General features: G+C 46.7%; 1 protein-coding gene across 3 annotated transcripts in view; it reads left to right on the plus strand.

The window, feature by feature from the left end:
- The window catches only part of ARHGAP25 (Rho GTPase activating protein 25), a 122,176-nt gene that overhangs the window by 4,312 nt on the left and 96,193 nt on the right, over positions 1–21,671 (plus strand). The window contains exon 1 of one of the 3 annotated variants that reach the window (XM_056571403.1): positions 16,859–17,022. The exons of 1 other annotated variant lie outside the window; for it this stretch is intronic. In XM_056571403.1, coding sequence (XP_056427378.1) covers position 17,022 — 1 coding nt within the window. In that variant the 5' untranslated portion in view covers positions 16,859–17,021. Of the gene's footprint in view, positions 1–16,858; positions 17,023–20,688; positions 20,698–21,671 lie in introns of those variants that run through there. One more of the 3 variants, XM_056571405.1, reaches the window with a different exon arrangement.

Consider the following 21,671-nt stretch of genomic DNA (forward strand, 5'->3'; position numbering starts at 1 on the left):
GAATATTGCCACCTAAAACAAGATGGCTGCCAGCTCATGTGACCTATGACCTTTATGTAAAAAAAAACTTAAACACAATAGAGTGCTCTACCATTGTGCAAAGACACATATGTTTTTAATTAACAGTGTACATATTACACTCATTTGAAAAAAATTGTGCATCAATATTACTGCTGTCTAAATCTTATTGGCGAGTGGTGGCCATATTGATTATGCAAATGAACCAGCTTTAAAGGGGTTCTACGGTGCTTACACATCTTATCCCCTATCCCGTGATCATGCACACGGCACCCCGTTTGTAATCAGTCCCCGGAGCGCGTTCGCTCCGGGTCTGATTACGGGCGACCACCGGGCCGGCGGCGTGTGACGTCACGCCTCCGCCCCCGTGTGATGTCATGCTCCGCCCCTCAATGCAAGCCTACGCGACGTCACACGCCGCCGGCCCGGTGGTCGCCCGTAATCAGACCCGGAGCAAACACCCTCCGGGGACTGATTACAAACGGGGTGCAGCGTGCATGATCACGGGCGTCCCCAGCGGTGGGACTCCCATGATCAGGCTTCTTATCTAGGGATCGACCGATTATCGGTTTGGCCGATATTATCGGCCGATAATCACGATTTTGGGCATTATTGGTATCGGCAATTACCTTGCCGATAAGCTGATAATGCCCCACCCCCACTGCAACCGCACCAGCCCCCACCCCGACCCGCCGCACCGCATAGCCCCCCCCCCAGACCCGCCCCGGCCCCAGTGCCTCCCCCATCCCTGGTTTTATAATTACCTGTTCCCGGGGCCCGAGGTCCACGCTACTTCTGGCTCCTGCTGCGTCCTGCGTTACGCTGTGCGCAATGACGAGGGACACGACGTGACGTCACCTTCAGTGCGCACAGTGACAGCTCAGGAGGACGCCACCGGAGCCAGATGTTGAGTGGACCCCAGGAACAGGTAATTATAAAACCGGGGATGGGGGAGGCAATGGTGGGGGGTGCGGTGCGGTGGTGGGGGGAGCGGTGCGGCGGTTTGGGGTGGCGGTGATAGGACTCAGGACCCTCGGACAGGCAGGGGGAGAGAAGCGGGTGGCGGCGCCGGTCTATGGCAGTTCATTGATTTAAAGCGCCCACTTTAAATCAATGATCTGCAGCGGTGTCGCGGGGGGATAAATAGCCAATAACTTATACCTGACTATCGGTATAGGTTATCGGCCCTTACCTCCACTGATTATCGGTATCGGCCCTAAAAAAACGATATCGGTCGATCCCTAATCTTATCCCCTATCCTTTGGATAGGGGATAACATGTGTAAGCACCGGAGAACCCCTTTAACAACGTTGGTAGAGGAGGTAACCATGAACATATCTGCCAAATTATACCTTATTCTAACAAACGGTTTGAGAGAAAAAGATGTTTGTAGAATATTGTGCAATCCAATATTGCAACACCATGTGACCAAAAGTCTTACAATGACCAAATCTGACTCTGCACAACAGTGTAACCATAAACAGCGATATATGTATCTGTAGCTTTAGCGGTACCAGAGAAGATTTTTGAATATTGTGCAAATATTGCCACAAAAACCAAGATGGCGGCCTTACCATGTGACCTATGACCTCTATATTATATGATTATGCACAGCTCATGTGTCTACCACTGTGCAAAGTCTCATGAGTTTTGGAGTAGATATAAGCAATTAACATTTGAGGTGGAATAATAATAATAAAAATAATAATCTGAGTAAAAACAATAGGTGTCCTGTGCAACTTCATCGCTTAGCCACCTAAATATAGCTGCAAGAGGCAATACAGGTGGCCAAGCTGCATAGCAGGGTTATCCCACACGACTGCTGTGACCCTGATGGTGGAGAAGGTGATCATGGACCTGTCTGCTAATTTTCACATTGTTCTTACCTATAATTTAAGAGAAAACTATGTTTGCAGAATATTGCACTATCCAATATGGCGGCCAAACCATATGATCCATGATGGTACGGGAGCGATCAAGAACATGTGTGCTAATTTTCACATTGTTCTGACCAAGAATTTAAGACAAAACTATGTTTGCTGAATATTGTGCAATCCAATATGGCCGCCAAATCTTCTGATCACATGTGGTACAAAATGTGATTACGAACATGTGTGCTAATTTTCACATTGTTCTTACCAGTAATTTAGGAGAAAACTATGTATACAGAATATTGCGCAATCCAATATGGCGGCCAAACCATGTGATCCATGATGGTATGGGAAGCGATCAAGAACGTGTGCTAATTTTCAAATTTTTCTGACCAGTAATTTTTGAGAAATCTATGTTTGCAGAATATTGCGCAATCCAATATGGCTTCCACATCTGGTGATCACCTGGGGTACAGAAAGTGAGTAATCTACTATTGTACAAAGAAACATAACTTTTAGATTAACAGTCTACATATTACACACATTTAACACAATTGCATATCATTATTAATGCTATCTAAATGTTAGTAGCGTGCAGTGGCCATATTGAATATGTTCTGCACAAACATATAATACATGTCAATTGCAAAAAACATGAACATTAAAAGAAGATGCAATATGGCCAAAAATCTTAACCACCAGAGTACCCCTTTAAGGACCCAGCCAATTTTCACTGTAGGACCCGGCCTAAAAAACCCACATGGCATACTATTTGGGAAACTACACCCCTCAAGGAACGTAACAAGGGGTCCAGTGAGCCTTAACACCCCACAGGTGTTTGACGACTTTTCTTTAAAGGGTCACTCTCATTAAAACTAATTTTTGCTATTGCACTCCTTATGGTAAATGAAAAATATTTCTAATATACTTTGTTTAAAAAAAATGAAGTTTTCTATGTTTTATTTGTGCTTAAAAAGCTCAAGAGCACATTTTCCCCCAACTCATACACAGACTTTGGACCAAAGTCCAAACACAGGAAGTGCCATCTGGAGTTCTCATCCAATCATAGCTCCTCTCACACATAACTGCCATATGCTGTTGGTTGGACACCCTCCCCCCCCTCAGCACTCCAGGCGGCACTTCCTGTGTTTGGACTTTGGTCCAAAGTCTGTGTATGAGTTGTGGGGAAATGTGCTCTTGAGCTTTTTTAAGCACAAATAAAACATAGAAAACTTCATTTTTTTTAAACAAAGTATATTAGAAATATTTTTCATTTACCATAAGGAGTGGAATAGCAAAAATGTTAAGTTGGATGTGTAAATCATTTTTTTTTTCAATAAAATGCTAGTTTTCCCCCAAATTTTTTATTTTTACAAGGGGAAATAGGAGTGCCCCCCAAAATTTGTAACCCCATCTCTTCTGAGAATGGAAATACCCCATGTGTGGACATCAAGTGCTCTGCTGGCGCACTACAATGCTAAGAAGAGAAGGATTCACATTTGGCTTTTGGAAAGCAAATTTTGCTGAAATGGTTTTTGGGGGGCATGTTGTATTAAGGAAGCCCCTATGGTGCCAGAACAGCAAAAAACAAACCACATGGCATACTATTTTGGAAACTACACCCCTTAAGGAACGTAAAAAGGAGTACGGTGAGCCTTAATACCTCACAGGTGTTTGACGACTTTTTGTTAAAGTTGGATGTGTAAATGAAAAAAATATTTTTTTCACTAAAAAGCTGTTTTTCCCCCAAATTTAACATTTTTTACAAGGAGTAATAGGAGAAAATGACCTCCAAAATGTGTAACCCCATTTCTTCGGAATACGGAAATACCCCATGTGTGGACGTCAAGTGCTCTGCTGGCGAACTACAATGCTCAGAAGAGGAGGAGCACCATTGAGCTTTTGGAAAGAGAATTTGTTTGGAATAGAAGTCGGTGGCCATGTGCGTTTACAAAGCCCAACGTGGTGCCAGAGCAGTGGACCCCCCCACATGTGACCCCATTTTGGAAACTACACCACTCACATAATTTAATAAGGGGTGCAGTGAGTATTTACACCCCACTGGCGTTTGACAGAACTTTGGAACAGTGGGCTGTGCAAATGAAAAATAAAATTTTTCATTTTCACGGACCACTGTTCCAAAAATCTGTCAGACACCTGTGGGGCGTAAATGCTCACTGTACCCCTTATTACATTACATGAGGGGTGTAGTTTCCAAAATGGGTCACATGTGGCGGAAGTCCATTGTTCTGGCACTATGGGGGCTTTGTAAACACACGTGGCCTTCAATTTCGGACAAATTTTCTCTTTCCGGGTCACCATAGACTCGTATGACCCGGAATATCCGCAAATCGCCTGTGTGAATTCACCAGTAATTTGCGGCTGGTCTAATGACCCCCCTGGGCATTTGCCGGCACGCGGCTGGGACCGAAATTCCCACGGGCGTACAAGTACGCCCTGGGTCCTTAAGTTCCAGGGTGTCAAGGCATACCTGTACACCCTGGGTCCTTAACAGGTTAAGCACAATAACACACTTCCAGTGTACATATTACACACATTTAAAAAAAATTGCGCATTAATATTAATGCTATCTAAATCTTTTTGGCATGCGGTGGCCATATTGATTAAGCAAATGAACCAGCTTTAACAAACTTGGTACAGAAGGGAACCATGAACATGTCTGCCAAATTAAAAGTTCTAACAAACAGTTTCAGAGAAGGAGATGTTTGTAGAATATTGTGCAATCCAATATGGCGGCCACACCATGTGATCAATAGACTTGTAATGAACAAAGTAGCAAATAATATTCCGGTAGCTTTAGTGATTCCAGACAAGAAGATTTTTGAATATTGGGGAAAAGTTGCCACAAAAACCAAGATGGTGGTCTTACCATGTGACCTATGACCTTTATATTACATAAGATTATGCACAGCTCAAGTGTCTACCACTGTGCAAAGTCACATGTGTTTTAGAATAACAGTGCAGGAAAATATAAGCATTTTAAATTTATGGCAGAATAATTATAATAATAATAAAAATAATAATAATTATGTGAACAATAACAATAGGTGTCCTATGCAACTTTGTTGCTTGGCCACCTAATTATCCTATGCTAGTCCATAATAAGATAAATAATTGGCTCATATATGTGTGGTGTCCCGGTACCGCATCGTATACGGTACCTATGTATGTGTGGGTCCCCATAGCCAGAGTCCCTAGGACGTAGGGATCCCTGTAATGTAGTTTACCCCTTGTCGCCTCTATTCCAGCTCATAGACCAGTAATTTATTTAAGGTTAATGTAAATATGGTAATATAGACGTAAATAAATAGTTAATTGCTTGTTCCATAGCGTTGCAGGACCTGCGGGTCACATGACTAGGTAAACTCTATGGTATTCTGCTTAAGGACCTTTGGAGGCCCTGTGACGTAAGCAATCCCATTACTCTCTGTAATGGTGAATGACAGAATGTTCGGACCAATCGGATTCGCCCCGCCCCGCCCCCTGCCCATATAAGGGAGCGGCGGCAATCTTCTCGCTCTCTTGTTCCTGGGCTGTCAAACGAGAAGGACCTGTACAGCAACTAACGCAGTGAGTTAGGCCCGAGCCTTGCGGCAACGGCTGAATCATTCCAAATATAGAGTGTATCAATTCCCAGACACTCTGCAGCATCACCGGACCTAATAATACCCCTAAGTCCGGACGGATCTGCAAATATCTAGCCTAAATTCAGAGACTATTTAAATAGCAAGGTCCGCAACAACTGTCAGTCACTAAGCAACATAAGGACTGTTTATATGAGACTGTTACTGTGCCTTGGGTGTATCGCAAGCACTTAATTAAAGTTGTTCAAGTTCAAGTTAAATCTCCTTGTGGACCTTCAGTCATTTCATGCACCTATCCTTACTGGGAAGGGCGGCGATAGGCCGGAGCATTGCCTCAGCATACCAGCCCTCAGCCTGGCATCACGAACTATAGGGTTAAAATTAACCCCTCATATACCGATACCATACCACCATCACCATACACCCCAAGGGCTACCACATATGGTTGCAGCATTGATAAGTCTCCTGTTTCCGAATCAGGGTGCCTCTAGCTATTGCAAAACTACAACTTCAAGCATGCCCAGACAGCCTTCAGCTGTCTGGGCATGCTTGAAGTTGTAGTTTTGCAACAGCTAGAGGCACCCTGGTTCGAAAACCCAGTAGACCTGTCAATGCTGCAACCAAATATGATCCAATTACTTTTCTTATTATGGACCAGCATAGGATCATTTTATTATGGCGTTGCTGAAGATATCGTCTCCTATTCAATCTGCATCAATTGATTGGTATTTAAAGACTCCAGTGGAAAACATTTTTTTTTTTTTTTAATCAACTGGTACCAGAAAGTTAAACAGATTTGTAAATTACTTCTTTTAAAAATCTTAATCTTTCCAATACTAATTAGCAGCTGTACACTACTGAGGAAGTTCTTTTCTTTTTGGAACACAGAGCTCTCTGCTGACTTCACGAGCACAGTGCTCTCTGCTGACACCTCTGTCCATTTTAGGAACTGTCCAGAGCAGCATATGTTTTCTATGGGGATTTTCTCCTACTCTGGACAGTTCTTAAAATGGACAGAGATGTCAGCAGAGAGCACTGTGCTCGTGATTTCAGCAGAGAGCTCTGTGTTCCAAAAAGAAAAGAATTTCCTCTGTAGTATTCAGCAGCTAATAAGTACTGAAAGGATTTTTTTTTTAATAGAAGTAATTTACAAATCTGTTTAACTTTCTGGCACCAGTTGATTAACCCCTTAAGGACTCAGGGTTTTTCAGTTTTTGCACTTTCGTTTTTTTCCTCCTTACCTTTTAAAAATCATAACCCTTTAAATTTTCCACCTAAAAATCCATATTATGGCTTATTTTTTGTGTCACCAATTCTACTTTGCAGTGACATTAGTCATTTTACCCAAAAATTCACGGCGAAACGGAAAAAAAATCATTGTGCGACAAAATCGAAGAAAAAACGCCATTTTGTCACTTTTGGGGGCTTCCGTTTCTACGCAGTGCATATTTCGGTAAAAATGACACCTTCTCATTATTCTGTAGGTCCATACGATTAAAATGATAGCCTACTTATATAGGTTTGATTTTGTCGCACTTCTGGAAAAAATCATTACTACATGTAGGAAAATGTATACGTTTAAAAATGTCATCTTCTGACCCCTATAACTTTTAAATTTTTCCACGTACAGGGCGGTATGAGGACTCAATTTTTGCGCCGTGATCTGAAGTTTTTATCGGTATGATTTTTGTTTTGATTGGACTTTTTGATCACTTTTTATTAATTTTTTAATGGTATAAAAAGTGACCAAAAATACACTATTTTGGACTATGGAATTTTTTGGCGCGTACGCCATTGACTGTGCGGTTTAATTAATGATATATTTTTATTGTTCGGACATTTTCGCATGCGGCGATACCACATATGTTTATTTTTTATTTTATTTACACTGTTTTATTTTTTTTATGGGAAAAGGGGGGTGATTTAAACTTTTATTAGGGAAGGGGTTAAATGACCTTTATTACCACTTTTTTTGTACTTTTTTTTGCAGTGTTATAGGTCCCACACTGCACACACTAATCTGCTATACAGATCACTGGCGTGTATTAACACGCCTGTGATCAGTGTTATTGGCGCTTGACTGCTCCTGCCTGGATCTCAGGCACGGAGCAGTCATTCGTCGATCGGACACCGAGGAGGCAGGTAAGGGCCCTCCCAGTGTCCTGTAAGCTGTTCGGGTCGCCACAATTTCACCGCGGCGGTCCCGAACAGCCCGACTGACTAGCAGGGATAGTTTCACTTTCACTTTAGAAGCGGCGGTCAGCTTTGACCGCCGCTTCTAAATGGTTAATACCGTACATTGCCGCGATCGGCGGTGTGTGGTATTAGGCGCGGGTCCCAACCGTTGATGAGCGCCGGGACCGACGCGATGTGATGCGGGGTCGCTTCATATCGCGGGAGCCGGTGCAGGACGTAAATATACGTCCTGCGTCGTTAAGGGGTTAAAAAAAAAAGTTTTCCGCTGGAGTACCCCTTTAATGCAACTTAACATCTCTGCTGTTGCCACCTGCTCCAGGGCTTTATTAGACATGTGACTCATTCCATTAATTACTTCTTGCCAATATATCCTGGCAGTATGCGGCAGCAGGAAGCTTCGCACAGATCGGGTGTAATTACGACATTTCCATTCTTTTCTTTTCCTTTTGCGATTCCGCCCACACATTTGGGTCTATTTTAGGATACACAAAATGTGAACATATCTGCATAAGCTGATCACTGGCAAAATGCTTTTGTAATCTGGTGTTATCCCTGTTAGACAATATGAAAATGAAAAAGGTTGCAGATCGTTTCTGTGGTGAGCTACGGGGTGTGAAGGTGAGATGTCTGGGACAGATGTCATAGCCCAGGGGCAGTTGGTATTAACCCCTAAATGTTCGTGATGCCAGGGCGTGGTTTTCCCGATAATTACCCAAACGGCAGCACCGCTAGTCCTAGTTAGGCAGGGCAAAGAAGAGTCTAAGGCCAGGTCAGGGTTAACGGTAGATTTACTGAGGTAGACAGATGATACAGTCTTCACAGCTAGGCCAGGATCCTAGAGAGGTGACCAGTAATACAGGGGACCTCACAGCTTGCTGGGACTTGCAGTGACTTTGACAGACTTTAGGACAGCCACGCTGACTATATTAGACTTGACTTGACTGAATATAGTGACAGCAGACAGAGATGACTTGACTTACAGATCTGTGGCTGTAATTTAGGCTTGAGGCCTCCAGATGTGCTGGACACTGGCTCTGAGACATCTGGACTGGACATGACCCCAGGATCTAAGAGCAAAAGAAAGAGATTGTAGTACCTCCTCCTCTTATAAAGGGGGGCTGTGCAAGGAGCCCATAGGTCAAGCTGCATGTCACCTGGTTAGCTGGTGCTCCCTGGGTAACCAAACATGTGAATAGAACATGTGACCACATTATCATGTGACTAACTCAAAGGTCCTCAAAGGTCCTTTATACCTAATACCTATGGGGGAGAGCGTCTCCCCCATAGTGAGGACATAGAGGGACTCAACCTGACAGGGCATAGGTACTGTACGGGACATCACATTTCTTTATTACCGTTTACTATAGACAGAGTTGTAATTTGAAACCTATGGGCCCACACTTATCATGTGCTATACTGCTGGTAAAAGGGTCTTTGGGCATCCTCAAAGATCAGGTCTTGGGTGCGACTGCTACCTTTGCACCCGCATCCCTACATACAATCTAATATTTGACCATTTTATAAAGATTAGCTGTGATTTGTGATATTCGATGCTTTGTTGGGGCGCTCCCTTATGCCGAGAGAAGAACCTGCCTTTTCATTTGCCGTATGAGCCTGACCTTAAAACGTTTCTGTGATCAGAATGCAGGTACATAGTATGATTGAAAATTATATCAGTCCATTAATATAAAACAGGAGTGTGGAAGGTGGTATTGTAGCTAATGCATAAAAATGTGATCTATACTCACCTTCCCCGAGCCACTGAAACTGCTGTGCTGAAGTTCCTGGGGTGGACTGGGAAGGTGGGCATATTCCCCCTAGGCTGCAGGATGCAGGGGAAACCTATTGGGAATCCGGGTGAGTGCAGTTTCCAACTATATGTGCATCAGGAGCCCCTAGGTTACCAGTAGCCGTAACCGCCTTGATCTGGATAATTTAAAGAGGTACTCCGCTGGAAAAATTTTTTTTTTTTTAAATCAACTGATGCTAGAAAGTAAAATTTAGATTTGTAAATTACTTCTGTTTAAAAATGTTAATCCTTCCACTACTTATCAGCTGCTGTATGCTATACAGGAAGTTGTATTCTTTTTGAATTTCCTTTCTGTCCAACCCCAGTGCTCTCTGCTGACACGTATGTCCATGTCAGGAACTGTCCAAAGCAGGATAGGTTTGCTATGGGGATTTGCTCCTGCTCTGGACAGTTCCTGACATGGACATATGTGTCAGCAGAGAGCACTGTGGTCAGACAGAAAGGAAATTCAAAAAGAATACAACTTCCTGTGGATCATATAGCAGCTGATAAGTACTGGAAGGATTAAGATTTTTTAATAGAAGTAATTTACAAATCTGTTTAACTTTCTGGCACCAGTTGATTAAAAAAATAAATAAATGTTTTTCAGCCGAGTACCCCTTTAACTCAGAATACTTCTTTAGGGTAGGGACCCACATACTGCATCCTCCATGTATTTCACACTGCAGAAAATCCACTGGGGATTCTGCAACTAGCACAGGCAGGGTTACCCAGCCACATCCCTGTGTGTGCAGTAAGGTTTTGAGGCCTGTCCCAGCGTGCTGGCGATAGAGCGAGCTAGGCCATCGGACAGGGTCAAAGCTTACTTGCGCATGCAAGTTTAGGTGACAGATGCTCGGAGCAGAATCTTCAGTATATTTTAGGGGACATATGCTTGTAGCAGAAGCCGCAGCGGACTTCCTGCAGCATGAAACACGCTGCGGATGCGGTATGCGGGATTCTACCATTAAGGAGTCAATGATCTATTCAAAACAAAGGCCCCTCTCTGGAGATCTGACACTTGCCCCCTGTACTGTGGATAGAGGATATTTGAAGTATGAAAACATGCATTTACTTAAAGGGGTACTCTGGTGGAAAACTTTTTTTTTTTTTTTTAATTAACTGGTGCCAGAAAGTTAAACAGATTTGTAAATTACTTCTATTAAAAAATCTTAATCCTTCCAGTACTTATTAGCTGCTGAATACTACAGAGGAAATTATTTTCTTTTTGGAACACAGTGCTCTCTGCGGACATCATGACCACAGTGCTCTCTGCTGACATCTCTGTCCATTTTAGGAAATGACCAGAGCAGCATATCTTTGCAATGGGGATTTTCTCCTTCTCTGGACAGTTCTTAAAATGGACAGAGGTGTCATCAGAGAACAGAGCACTGTGGTCATGATGTCAGCAGAGAGCTCTGTGTTCCAAAAAGAAAATAATTTTGTATGCCCTGGTCCCGTTTATCGGGTTTAAATCGTTTTCACCAGCAGAGAACGGGTTAAACCCGGCGGGTCCCGGTTGCTACGGGCAGCCAGGACCCATGGCTAATGCTGGGCACGGGCGATCGGGCCGTTGCCCGGCATTAACCCTTTAGACGCCACGATCAAAGTCGATCGCGGCATCTAAAACGAAAGTAAAATATTTCCGGCAGCTCAGCGGAGCTGATCGGGACTATCGCGACAAAATCGCGATGTCCCGATCAGCTTACCGGACGACGAGAGGGACCTCACCTGCCTCTCCGTTGCCCGATCGGCGATCTACTGCTCCATGCCTGCGCAGCAGGCTAGAGCAGCAGACCGCCGGTTTCCCTGATCAGTGCTTTGCAATGACAGAGCACTGAACAGTGTATGCAATCAGAAGATTGCATGTTGTAGCCCCCTATGGAGGCAAAAAAAACAAAAATTGGTAAAAAAAAGTGTAATAAAGGTTCATTAACCCCTTCCCTATTAAAAGTTTAAAACACCCCCCTTTTCCCATTTTTTTTAAAATAAAATAATGTAATAAAGAATAAAAATAATCATATATGGTCCGCCGCATGTGTAAATGTCCAAACTATTAAAATGTAAGGATAGCTAAACCACAAGCTCGATGGCGTACACGTAAAAAAATACCAAAGTCCAAAATTGTGTATTTTTGGTCACTTCCGTATGGACCTACAGAATAAAGATATGCTGTCATTTTTACCAAATATTGCACTGCGTAGAAACGTGAGCCCCAAAAATTACAAAATGGCGTTTTTTCTTTGATTTTGTCGCACAATGATTTTTTTTCCATTTCGCCGTGAATTTTTGGGTAAAATGACTAATGTCACTGCAAATTAGAATTGGTGACGCAAAAAATAAGCCCTAATATGGATTTTTAGGTGGAAAATTGAAAGGGTTATGATTTTTGAAAGGTAAGGAGGAAAAAACGAAAGTGCAAAAACTGAAAAACCCTGAGTCCTTAAGGGGTTAAATGTCTAGATAGCTTTAAATGTCTAGATAGCATTAAAATGTCTAGATAGATTTCTAATTGCCTCATCCAGATACTAGGAAAGGTATCAAAAGAATGTAAATGTGTTTAGTCTACTTAGGATGTATAATAGCATTGCAAAGCATAATTGGTGACGCAAAAAACAAGCCCTTATATGTGTCTGTAGGTGCAAAATTGAAAGAGTTATGATTTTTAGGAAAAAGCGAAAATGCAAAAACGAAACTTTGCTGAGTCCTTAAGGTGAAAATAGGCTGAGTCCCTAAGGGGTTAAAACTGCAAAACAAACCTATTAGGCTCCGCACTTTTTTTCCATGCATTGGTGACAGAGGGGTGTAGAAGAGTGTCCATAGATAACAGAGGGCGTAGGTGATGACAAAGGGGTGTACATGGGTGACAGATTGGTGTAGAAAAGTGTACATGAGTGACAGAGGAGTGTAGAGGAGTGTACATGGGTAACAGAGGGGTATAGAGGAGTGTACAGTACATGGGTGGCAGAGGGGTGTGGAGGAGTGTACATGAGTGACAGAGGAGTGTACATGGGTAACAGAGGGGTGTAGAGGAGTGTACATGGGTGACCGGGCGTAGGGGTGACAGAGGGGTGTAGAGGAGTGTACATGGGTGGCAGAGGTGTGTAAAGGATTGTACATTGGTGACAGGGGGGTGTAGAGGAGTGTACATGGGTGTAGAAGAGTGTACATGGGTGACAGGGGGGTGTAGAGGAGTGTACATGGGTGGCAGAGGCGTGTAAAGGAGCATACATTAGTGACAGGGGGTGTAGAAGAGTGTACATGGGTGACAGGGGGTGTAGGGGGTGGCAGAGGGGTGTAGTGAGATGTAGAAGAGTGAACATGGGTGACGGGGGGCATAGGGGGTTACAGAGGGGTGGACTGGTGTGACAAGGTGGTAACAGAGGGGTGGACAGAGGTGACAAAGGGACAGAGGGGTGAATAGGGGATGGACATGGGGGACGAGGATGTTGTCAGGGGTGGACAATGGAGAGTGAACATGGGTGACAGGGGGATGGACAGGGGTGACAGAGAGGTGGATAGGGGGGTGGCCAAGGTGGACATGGATGACAGGAATGGTGACAAGGGGGTAAAAGAGGGGTAGACAGGAGTGACAGAGAGGGGTGGACTTGGGTTGACAAAGGGGTGAATAGGGGGTGGACATGGGTGACAGAGGGGTAGACTGGGGGGGTCAGAGGGGTGGATGGGGGGGGGGTGATCATGGGTGACAGAGGGATGGACAAGGGTGACAGAGGGGGGGGGCAAGGTCGACATGGATGACAGGGGGGTGGACATGGGAGACGAGGGGGGGTGAACAGGGGGGTGGACAAGGATGACAAGGGGGGTAAAAGAGGGGTGACAAAGGGACAGGGGGGTGAATGGGGGGTGGACATGGGTGACAGGGGGGTAGACAACGGAGACAGGGGGTGATAACAGGGGTAGCAGGGTGTCAGAGGGGTGAATAGGGGGTGGATATGGTTGACAGAGGGGTAGACTGGAGGATGGTCAGAGGGTTTCCCAGGGGGGGGGGGGACGTGGGTGACAGGGGTGGCCAAGGTTGACATGGATGACAGGGGGGATGGACATGGGAGACAGAGGGGATGGACAAGGATGACAAGGGGGTTAAAAGGGGTGACAGGGGGTGAATAGGGGTGTGGACATGGGTGACAGGGGGTAGATTGGGGGGTGGACATGGGAGTGGACAAGGGAGACAGGGGGGCGAATAGGGGTGACTGGGGGTCAGAGGTGTGGACAGGTGTGACAAGGGGGTAAAAGAGGGGGGGACAGGGGTGACAAAGGGACAGAGAGGTGAATAAGGGGGGGACAGGGGGGACAAAGGGACAGAGAGGTGAATAAGGGGTGAACATGGGTGACAGAGGGATGGACAGGGGTGACAGAGGAGTGGCCAAGGTGGACATAGATGACAGGGGGGGTGGACATGGGAGACGGGGGGGGTGAAAAGGGGTGACAGGGGGGTGGACAAGGATGACAAGGGGGGTAAAACGCTGGGACGATGGGGGAAGCTGTATGCGCAGTATGCATGTACGCTTCCCTTCCCCCCTGCGGCGCCGTGAGTAGCAGGCACGCAGGCTGGGGCGGGAATTATTATTTTTTTAATTAAAAATTCACGGCAAAATCCCACGGATTTGGGGGGGCACAAGGGGGGAAACGGCCTGATCTAGGGGGGCCATGGCCCCCCTAGTGACACCACTGAGACTGGGAAGGGGCGTTACCCAGCAGGCATGACATCCTCTGAAGCCATAAAGGGAAGAACTTCCTCCCTAACTCTGCTACACACAGCCCATAGCAGTTCAGTGTAAGATGAGCTATGATTGGCTAAGGCTGCACCCCCCCCCCCCAGCACTCCAGACTGCATTTCCTGATTTTGGACTTCTGTCAGGCCAGCAGGAGTCCAAGGTCTGTGCAAGAGATGGGGAATGGGCTCTGGACAAGTCAGGAGACACCTAGTGCCAGCTTTTTTAAACACAAGTAAAACAGTTAAACAAAGTACATTAGAAAGATTGTTTATTTACCATAGGGAGTGCAATAGCAAAAATTAGTTTTAATGACAGCGCCCATTTAAAGGGTTACTCCGGTGGAGAACAATTTTTTTTAAATTAACTGGTGCCACAATGTTAAACAGATTTTGAAATGAATTCTATTTAAAAATCTCAATCCTTCCAGTACATATCAGCTGCTGTATGCTCCACAGGAAGTTGTATTTCTTTCTGGAGTTCTTTCCAGCCTGACCACAGTGCTCTCTGCTGACACCTCTGTCAGTATCAGGAACTGTCCAGAACAGGAGAGTTTTGCTATGGGGATTTTCTTGTACTCTGGACAGTTCCTGATATGGACAGAGGTGTCAGCAGAAAGCACTGTGATCAGACATAAAAAAAAAAAAATTCAAAAAGAAAAGAACTTCCTGTGTAGCATACAGCAGCTGATAAGTACTGGAAAGATTAATATTTTTAAATAGAAATAATTTACAAATTTGTTTAACTTTGTGGCACCAGTTAATTTAAATTTTTTTTTTCCCACTGGAGTACCCCTTTAAGGGTGATCACCTGCTCTAGCCATTCTGTTGGATTTGTTTATTTCAAAAGACGGTGCCTCCGTTTATCTGGATTTTAGTTATAGTTTACCTACTCCTGTGTTTTGGCTTATTCATGTACCACACCCACATGGCATCTCATAATTAACCCAGACACTACATAGGGTGTGCCCCAGCAGACCTCTACACCTGCTGTGCAGCCCTTCTTTACTGTGCCAGCCCATGGAGCATAGACTAGTTTCATGGAAGCCCTTGCGCCAACAACCATGACTACCGTATTTTTCGCCATATAAGACGCACTTTTTCTTCCCCAAAACTGGGGGGGGAAAAGTCGGTGCGTCTTGTACGGCGAATACACCCCTATCGCGGCGGTCCCTGCGGCCATCAATGGCCGGGACCCGCGGCTAATACAGGACATCACCGATCGCCCTGTATTAACCCTTCAGATGCGGCGATCAAAGCTGACCGCTGCGTCTGAAGGGAAAGTGACACTAACCCGGCTGTTCAGTCGGGCTGTTCGGGACGGCCGCGATTTCACCGCGGCGGTCCCGAACAGCCCGACTGAATAGCCGGGTTAGTGCTTACAGGACATCGGGGGGGGGGGACCTTACCTGCCTCCTCGGTGTCTTCTCCGTTCAGGGATCCCCTGTATGGCCGGCGCTCTCCTTCCTCGTCATCACGTCGTCGCGTACGTGCGTCGGCGTGCGTAACGATGTGATGGCGGCGACGGAGTGCGAGGATACCCGGCCGGCAGCAGAGACGTTCCGGAGCGACGGGGACACCGCAACAGCGATGGAGCGAATTCCAGGGCAGCGGTGACGGGTCCGGAGCGGCGGGGACACGTGAGTATTACCTCCTATGCAGTGGTCTTCAATCTGCGGACCTCCAGATGTTGCAAAACTACAACTCCCAGCATGCCCGGACAGCCGTTGGCTGTCCGGGCATGCTGGGAGTTGTAGTTTTGCAACATCTGGAGGTCCGCAGGTTGAAGACCACTATTGGGTTCAAAATCTTTATTTTTTTTAGATTTTGCACCTATAAATTGGGTGCGTCTTATACGCCGGTGCGTCCTATAGGGCGAAAAATACGGTAGTTCTAGAACTGCTGCACCCAGCCATATCTCGGGTTCTTACCCTCTGCAGCATTCCCTTTGGGGGGCTGCATTCTTATATAAGCAAATCAGCTGTGTCTTCAATAACAGGTTTACCTTAACCAGGGGAAACTGACTGGATTCTGCCTCTGAGGCCTCATTATAATATATTTTAATAATCTACATTTGCAGAGATATGAACAGTGTCCAGGGATTTTATCTAAGAGTTTAATATTTAAAATAAAGTGACTTTTGTTTTTATAAAAGTCTTCCCTTTATTTTCATACACTTATATTTAGTAACTTCCTTCCTTATTTATGGCAATATTGAAATACACTTCCCGAAAATCATTTTGCTAAAGAATACAAAACTTTGCAGGCTATAAGAAATATGTTTGCAGAAACATTTTTCCTGTGAAACATTCCTGGTGGACAAATATACATTTGGTAAATATAATACCTGATCAGGCAACAATGAATTAAATGGGCACTATGGGGGAGATTTATCAAAACCTGTGCAAAGGAAAAGTTGCCCAGTTGCCCATAGCAACCAATCAAATATCTTCTTTCATTTTGCAGAGGCCTTGTTAAAAATGAAAGAAGCGATCTGATTGGTTGCTATGGGCAACTGGGCAACTTTTCCTCTAGACAGGTTTTGATAAATCTCCCCCTATGAGATTCAAAAACTTTTTATATGTTGTACATCTTGGTAAAACATTACCCTTCTAATATACTTCATTAAAAATTGTATTTCCTTTTTATAGCTTATAAAAAAAGACCACTAGGGGTCCCCATACCATCCAGAAGATAACCAGCTGAAGTACAGGCAGGTAAGTCTAGAAAGTGAGAGTGGAACTAGCACTCTTCTGTGCTCACTCCTGTCCTGTCTATCAGACTCCTGTCACAGCACATCAGACTCAGGGAGTGTCACGATGCCGGCTGGCAGGAGGTGGATCCTCTGTGCCAGAGAGGGATTGGCGAGGACCGCGCTAGTGGACCGGTTCTAAGCCACTACAGGTTTTCACCAGAGCCCGCCGCAAAGCGGGATGGTCTTGCTGCGGCGGTAGTGACCAGGTCGTATCCACTAGCAACGGCTCACCTCTCTGACTGCTGAAGATAGGCGAGGTACAAGGGAGTAGGCAGAAGCAAGGTCGGACGTAGCAGAAGGTCGAGGGCAGGCGGCAAGGATCGTAGTCAGGGGCAACGGCAGGAGGTCAGGAACACGGGCTAGGAACAGACAAGGGAACGCTTTCACTAGGCACTAATGCAACAAGATCCGGCAAGGGAGTGCAGGGGAAGTGAGGTAATATAGGGAAGTGCACAGGTGATCACACTAATTGATAATTGGGAAGATTGGGCCAGGCACCAACATTGGTGCACTGGCCCTTTAAATCGCAGAGACCCGGCGCGCGCGCGCCCTAGGGAGCGGAGCCGCGCGCGCCGGGACAGGACCGACGGAGAGCGAGTCAGGTACGGGGACCGGGGTGCGCATCGCGAGCGGGCGCCACCCGCATCGCGAATCGCATCCCGGCTGGAGGCGGTACCGCAGCGCACCCGGTCAGTGGATCTGACCGGGGCGCTGCAGCAACGAGAATGAGGCGAGCGCTCCGGGGAAGAACGGGGACCCGGAGCGCTCGGCGTAACAGTACCCCCCCCCTTGGGTCTCCCCCTCTTCTTGGGGCCAAAGAACCTGAGGAAAAAAAACTTAATTTTTCCGAGATGAGGTCCGATGCACATTAGGAGGGGTTCTGTGCGGAAACGCACGAGACAGTCCAATCTTTTATTGTTAAAACAATAGATGTAGAGGGGTCTGGCGAGACTGGTCACAGGGACGTAGAACCTGTTGATAAGAGAGGCCAAAAAATTTTTTCCTGCAGATCCGGAATCCAAGAAGACCATGGTAGAGAAGGAGAAGGTAGAGGCAGATATCCGCACAGGCACAGTAAGGCGTGGAGAAGCAGAGTTGACATCAAGAACTGTGTCACCTTTGTGCGGAGTCAGCGTACGTCTTTCCAGGCGGGGAGGACGGGTAGGACAATCCTTCAGGAAGTGTTCGGTACCGGCATAGTACAGGCAAAGATTCTCCATGCGGCGTCGTGTCCTCTCTTGAGGTGTCAAGCGAGACCGGTCAACTTGCATAGCCTCCGCGGCGGGAAGCACAGGAACGGATTGCAGAGGACCAGAGGAGAGAGGAGCCGGGGAGAAAAAACGCTTCGTGCGAACAAAGTCCATATCCAGGCGGAGCTCCAGACGCCATCCGGAAGAACGCATGTCAATGCGAGTGGCAAGATGAATGAGTTCATGTAGGTCAGCAGGAGTCTCTCGTGCGGCCAGAACATCTTTAATGTTGCTGGATAGGCCTTTTTTAAAGGTCGCGCAGAGAACCTCACTATTCCAGGACAACTCGTAAGCAAGAGCACGGAACTGAATGGCGTACTCGCCAACGGAAGAAACACCCTGGGCCAGGTTCAGCAGGGCAATCTCGGCAGAAGAAGCTCGGGCAGGCTCCTCGAAGACACCACGGACCTCAGCGAAGAAGGACTGGACTGTGGCTGTGGCAGAATCATTGCGGTCCCCATCAAATTTGTCCGGCAGGGACAAGCAGGGGTTAAGAACGGCCGGTTGCTGCGGAGGAGTTGCAGGAGCCGGCGGAGGAGATAGTTGTTGCAGCTGTAGCTGTGACTGAAGTTGCTGTATCTGCGGCAGCAGCTGCTGTATCTGTGACTGATGACGCTGTGTCTCGGAGATCAAGTATGCCAGCTGTTGATCTCGTTGGGCGATCTTTACGCCAAATTTGTCCGGCAGGGACAAGCAGGGGTTAGGAACGGCCGGTTGCTGCGGAGGAGTTGCAGGAGCCGGCGGAGGAGATGGTAGTTGCAGCTGTAGCTGTGATTGAAGTTGCTGTATCTGCGGCTGCAGCTGCTGTATCTGTGACTGAAGACGCAGTGCCTCGGAGGTCAAGTATGCCAGCTGTTGATCTCGTTGGGCGATCTTTAGGGCTAGTTGGGCGACCAGTGTAGGATCTTCAGCGGGATCCATGGCCGGATCTACTGTCACGATGCCGGCTGGCAGGAGGTGGATCCTCTGTGCCAGAGAGGGATTGGCGAGGACCGCGCTAGTGGACCGGTTCTAAGCCACTACAGGTTTTCACCAGAGCCCGCCGCAAAGCGGGATGGTCTTGCTGCGGCGGTAGTGACCAGGTCGTATCCACTAGCAACGGCTCACCTCTCTGACTGCTGAAGATAGGCGAGGTACAAGGGAGTAGGCAGAAGCAAGGTCGGACGTAGCAGAAGGTCGAGGGCAGGCGGCAAGGATCGTAGTCAGGGGCAACGGCAGGAGGTCAGGAACACGGGCTAGGAACAGACAAGGGAACGCTTTCACTAGGCACTAATGCAACAAGATCCGGCAAGGGAGTGCAGGGGAAGTGAGGTAATATAGGGAAGTGCACAGGTGATCACACTAATTGATAATTGGGAAGATTGGGCCAGGCACCAACATTGGTGCACTGGCCCTTTAAATCGCAGAGACCCGGCGCGCGCGCGCCCTAGGGAGCGGAGCCGCGCGCGCCGGGACAGGACCGACGGAGAGCGAGTCAGGTACGGGGACCGGGGTGCGCATCGCGAGCGGGCGCCACCCGCATCGCGAATTGCATCCCGGCTGGAGGCGGTACCGCAGCGCACCCGGTCAGTGGATCTGACCGGGGCGCTGCAGCAACGAGAATGAGGCGAGCGCTCCGGGGAAGAACGGGGACCCGGAGCGCTCGGCGTAACAGGGAGTAAGTGAATGCATGGTGAGAAAGGGCGGGCTCAGTGCTTGCCTCAGACACACCCCTTTCATTCCTGGAACCAAATAACATTAATGCTTATGCAGAATTATAAAACTACATCCCTTCCCCTTATCCCCTTACACCCTTCCCTTCAATACCCTGGTTGGACTTGATGGACGTATGTCTTTTTTCAACCATACTAACTATGTGGCAGTCACATTCAGTAGAAGAATGAAGGGGAACTGCGTGGGCACTTTCAGGTAAGTAAAATGGCGTCCATGCAGAAGGCTTAAAGGAGGCGCGCCTGGCATCAGCAGCAGGCCGGGTTGTGTGTCACAGCGGGCTGTGTATGGGGAGCGGGACTCCGGTAGTCACTACAGCAGGTGGCGGTATGTAACGGAGGTAATTGCTACTCTAGTGGTTTGCAGAGCGCCTCCGGTTATTGTTTAGGCACCGCACTTACTTCTTTGTCCAGATGTGGAACGCTGATGAGCGCTGTGCTGTGCTATGTGAGTCCGGGGCTCCGGCGGTAAGATGGCACCCGCAGTTCAGCGCTGCTTGCGTATTAAGACTAACATTTCAGGTACGGCACGTTAAGAGCTCAGAGTTGGTCCAGAAGATCTCAGGGCATTCCCCCGCAAGGTGAGATAGAAGGCTTTGCGAAGCAAGAAGTGTGGGAGTCGTTAGATGTTGCTTTATGCAGGAATGCTGAGGAGAGACTCAGGCAGACATCTTCTCCCAGCAGGCCATGCTCCCAGTATGATATTTTTCTGTGATATGACAGGTACACTTAAAACACCTCTTTACACCGTGAAAGAGGAAAGATGAGAAAGGTAACTTCACTGTAATCGATTGACAGGAAGAGTCCAATAGTAGAGCAGGCAGCACCACTCCAAGGTGACTTTTAAGTGGGTGCCCGGCTATAGTGGTGCACAACTAAATATTCATAAAGTGTATACAGAATAGTCAGCACGCCCTGTGTGAGTAGTTTTTTTTAAATGCCATTAATTTTATTGTGATCTTAGTGCAGTAAAATAACAAAATGTCCTTTTTAAGTCTAAAAGTCAAGAGACCTGAAAGGCGAAGCCACAACATTTCTGTGAGGTAAGTGGCTGTTTAGCTCCACTGGCAAAGAATAATATGTGTGCACTGGGACTTGGCAGAGTCCCGTACCACACGGTATGACTCCATGACATAGGGTGCCAGGAAGAGTTGACAGAGTTGGGTCCTATGTGGTGTGATATGGCTGGAATCTTTAGAAATATAGGTGTGTAAAGCACAAGGGGCTGAGTTTACAAGAGAAAGACTGTCCAAGGACCCAGATAGGTCTAGGGCGACATCAACGTTGTCTTTCCTATAAAGTGTATAATATTAATCATGTGGCTACACCTTTTCCCTGTTGGGTGTGATTGTGTATGGGGGAAATGAGCTATCGGTCAAACAAACATTTAGCCGACAGCTATTGAACGTGATTGAAAACCTTTACAGAAGTTATGTATTAGATAGACAGTATATCAGATATCATCTTGTTCGTACCCTGTCTGGCCATTGTAAACATTGGCCCTCATTTACTTAGAAAATCGGGTTGTAAGTCTATCTTGCTTTCTTACCCGACTGCTTTTTTCCCCTGGTATTTATTATTATGTTGCATCCTGTTTGTCGCACTGGGTTTTGTTTGTTTTGGTTTCCAACTCCTCTGAGTTGTCGGGAAAAAATCCACAACAATTCAACATATTCGGGTTGGAAACCTTTATAAATACGTGGGAAAGCTCAGAAATGTCGGGTTACGCCCCTTTTTCGGGTTTGG

The sequence above is a fragment of the Hyla sarda genome, chromosome 4, assembly GCF_029499605.1.
Source record: "Hyla sarda isolate aHylSar1 chromosome 4, aHylSar1.hap1, whole genome shotgun sequence".
NCBI classification, from domain to species: domain Eukaryota; kingdom Metazoa; phylum Chordata; class Amphibia; order Anura; family Hylidae; genus Hyla; species Hyla sarda.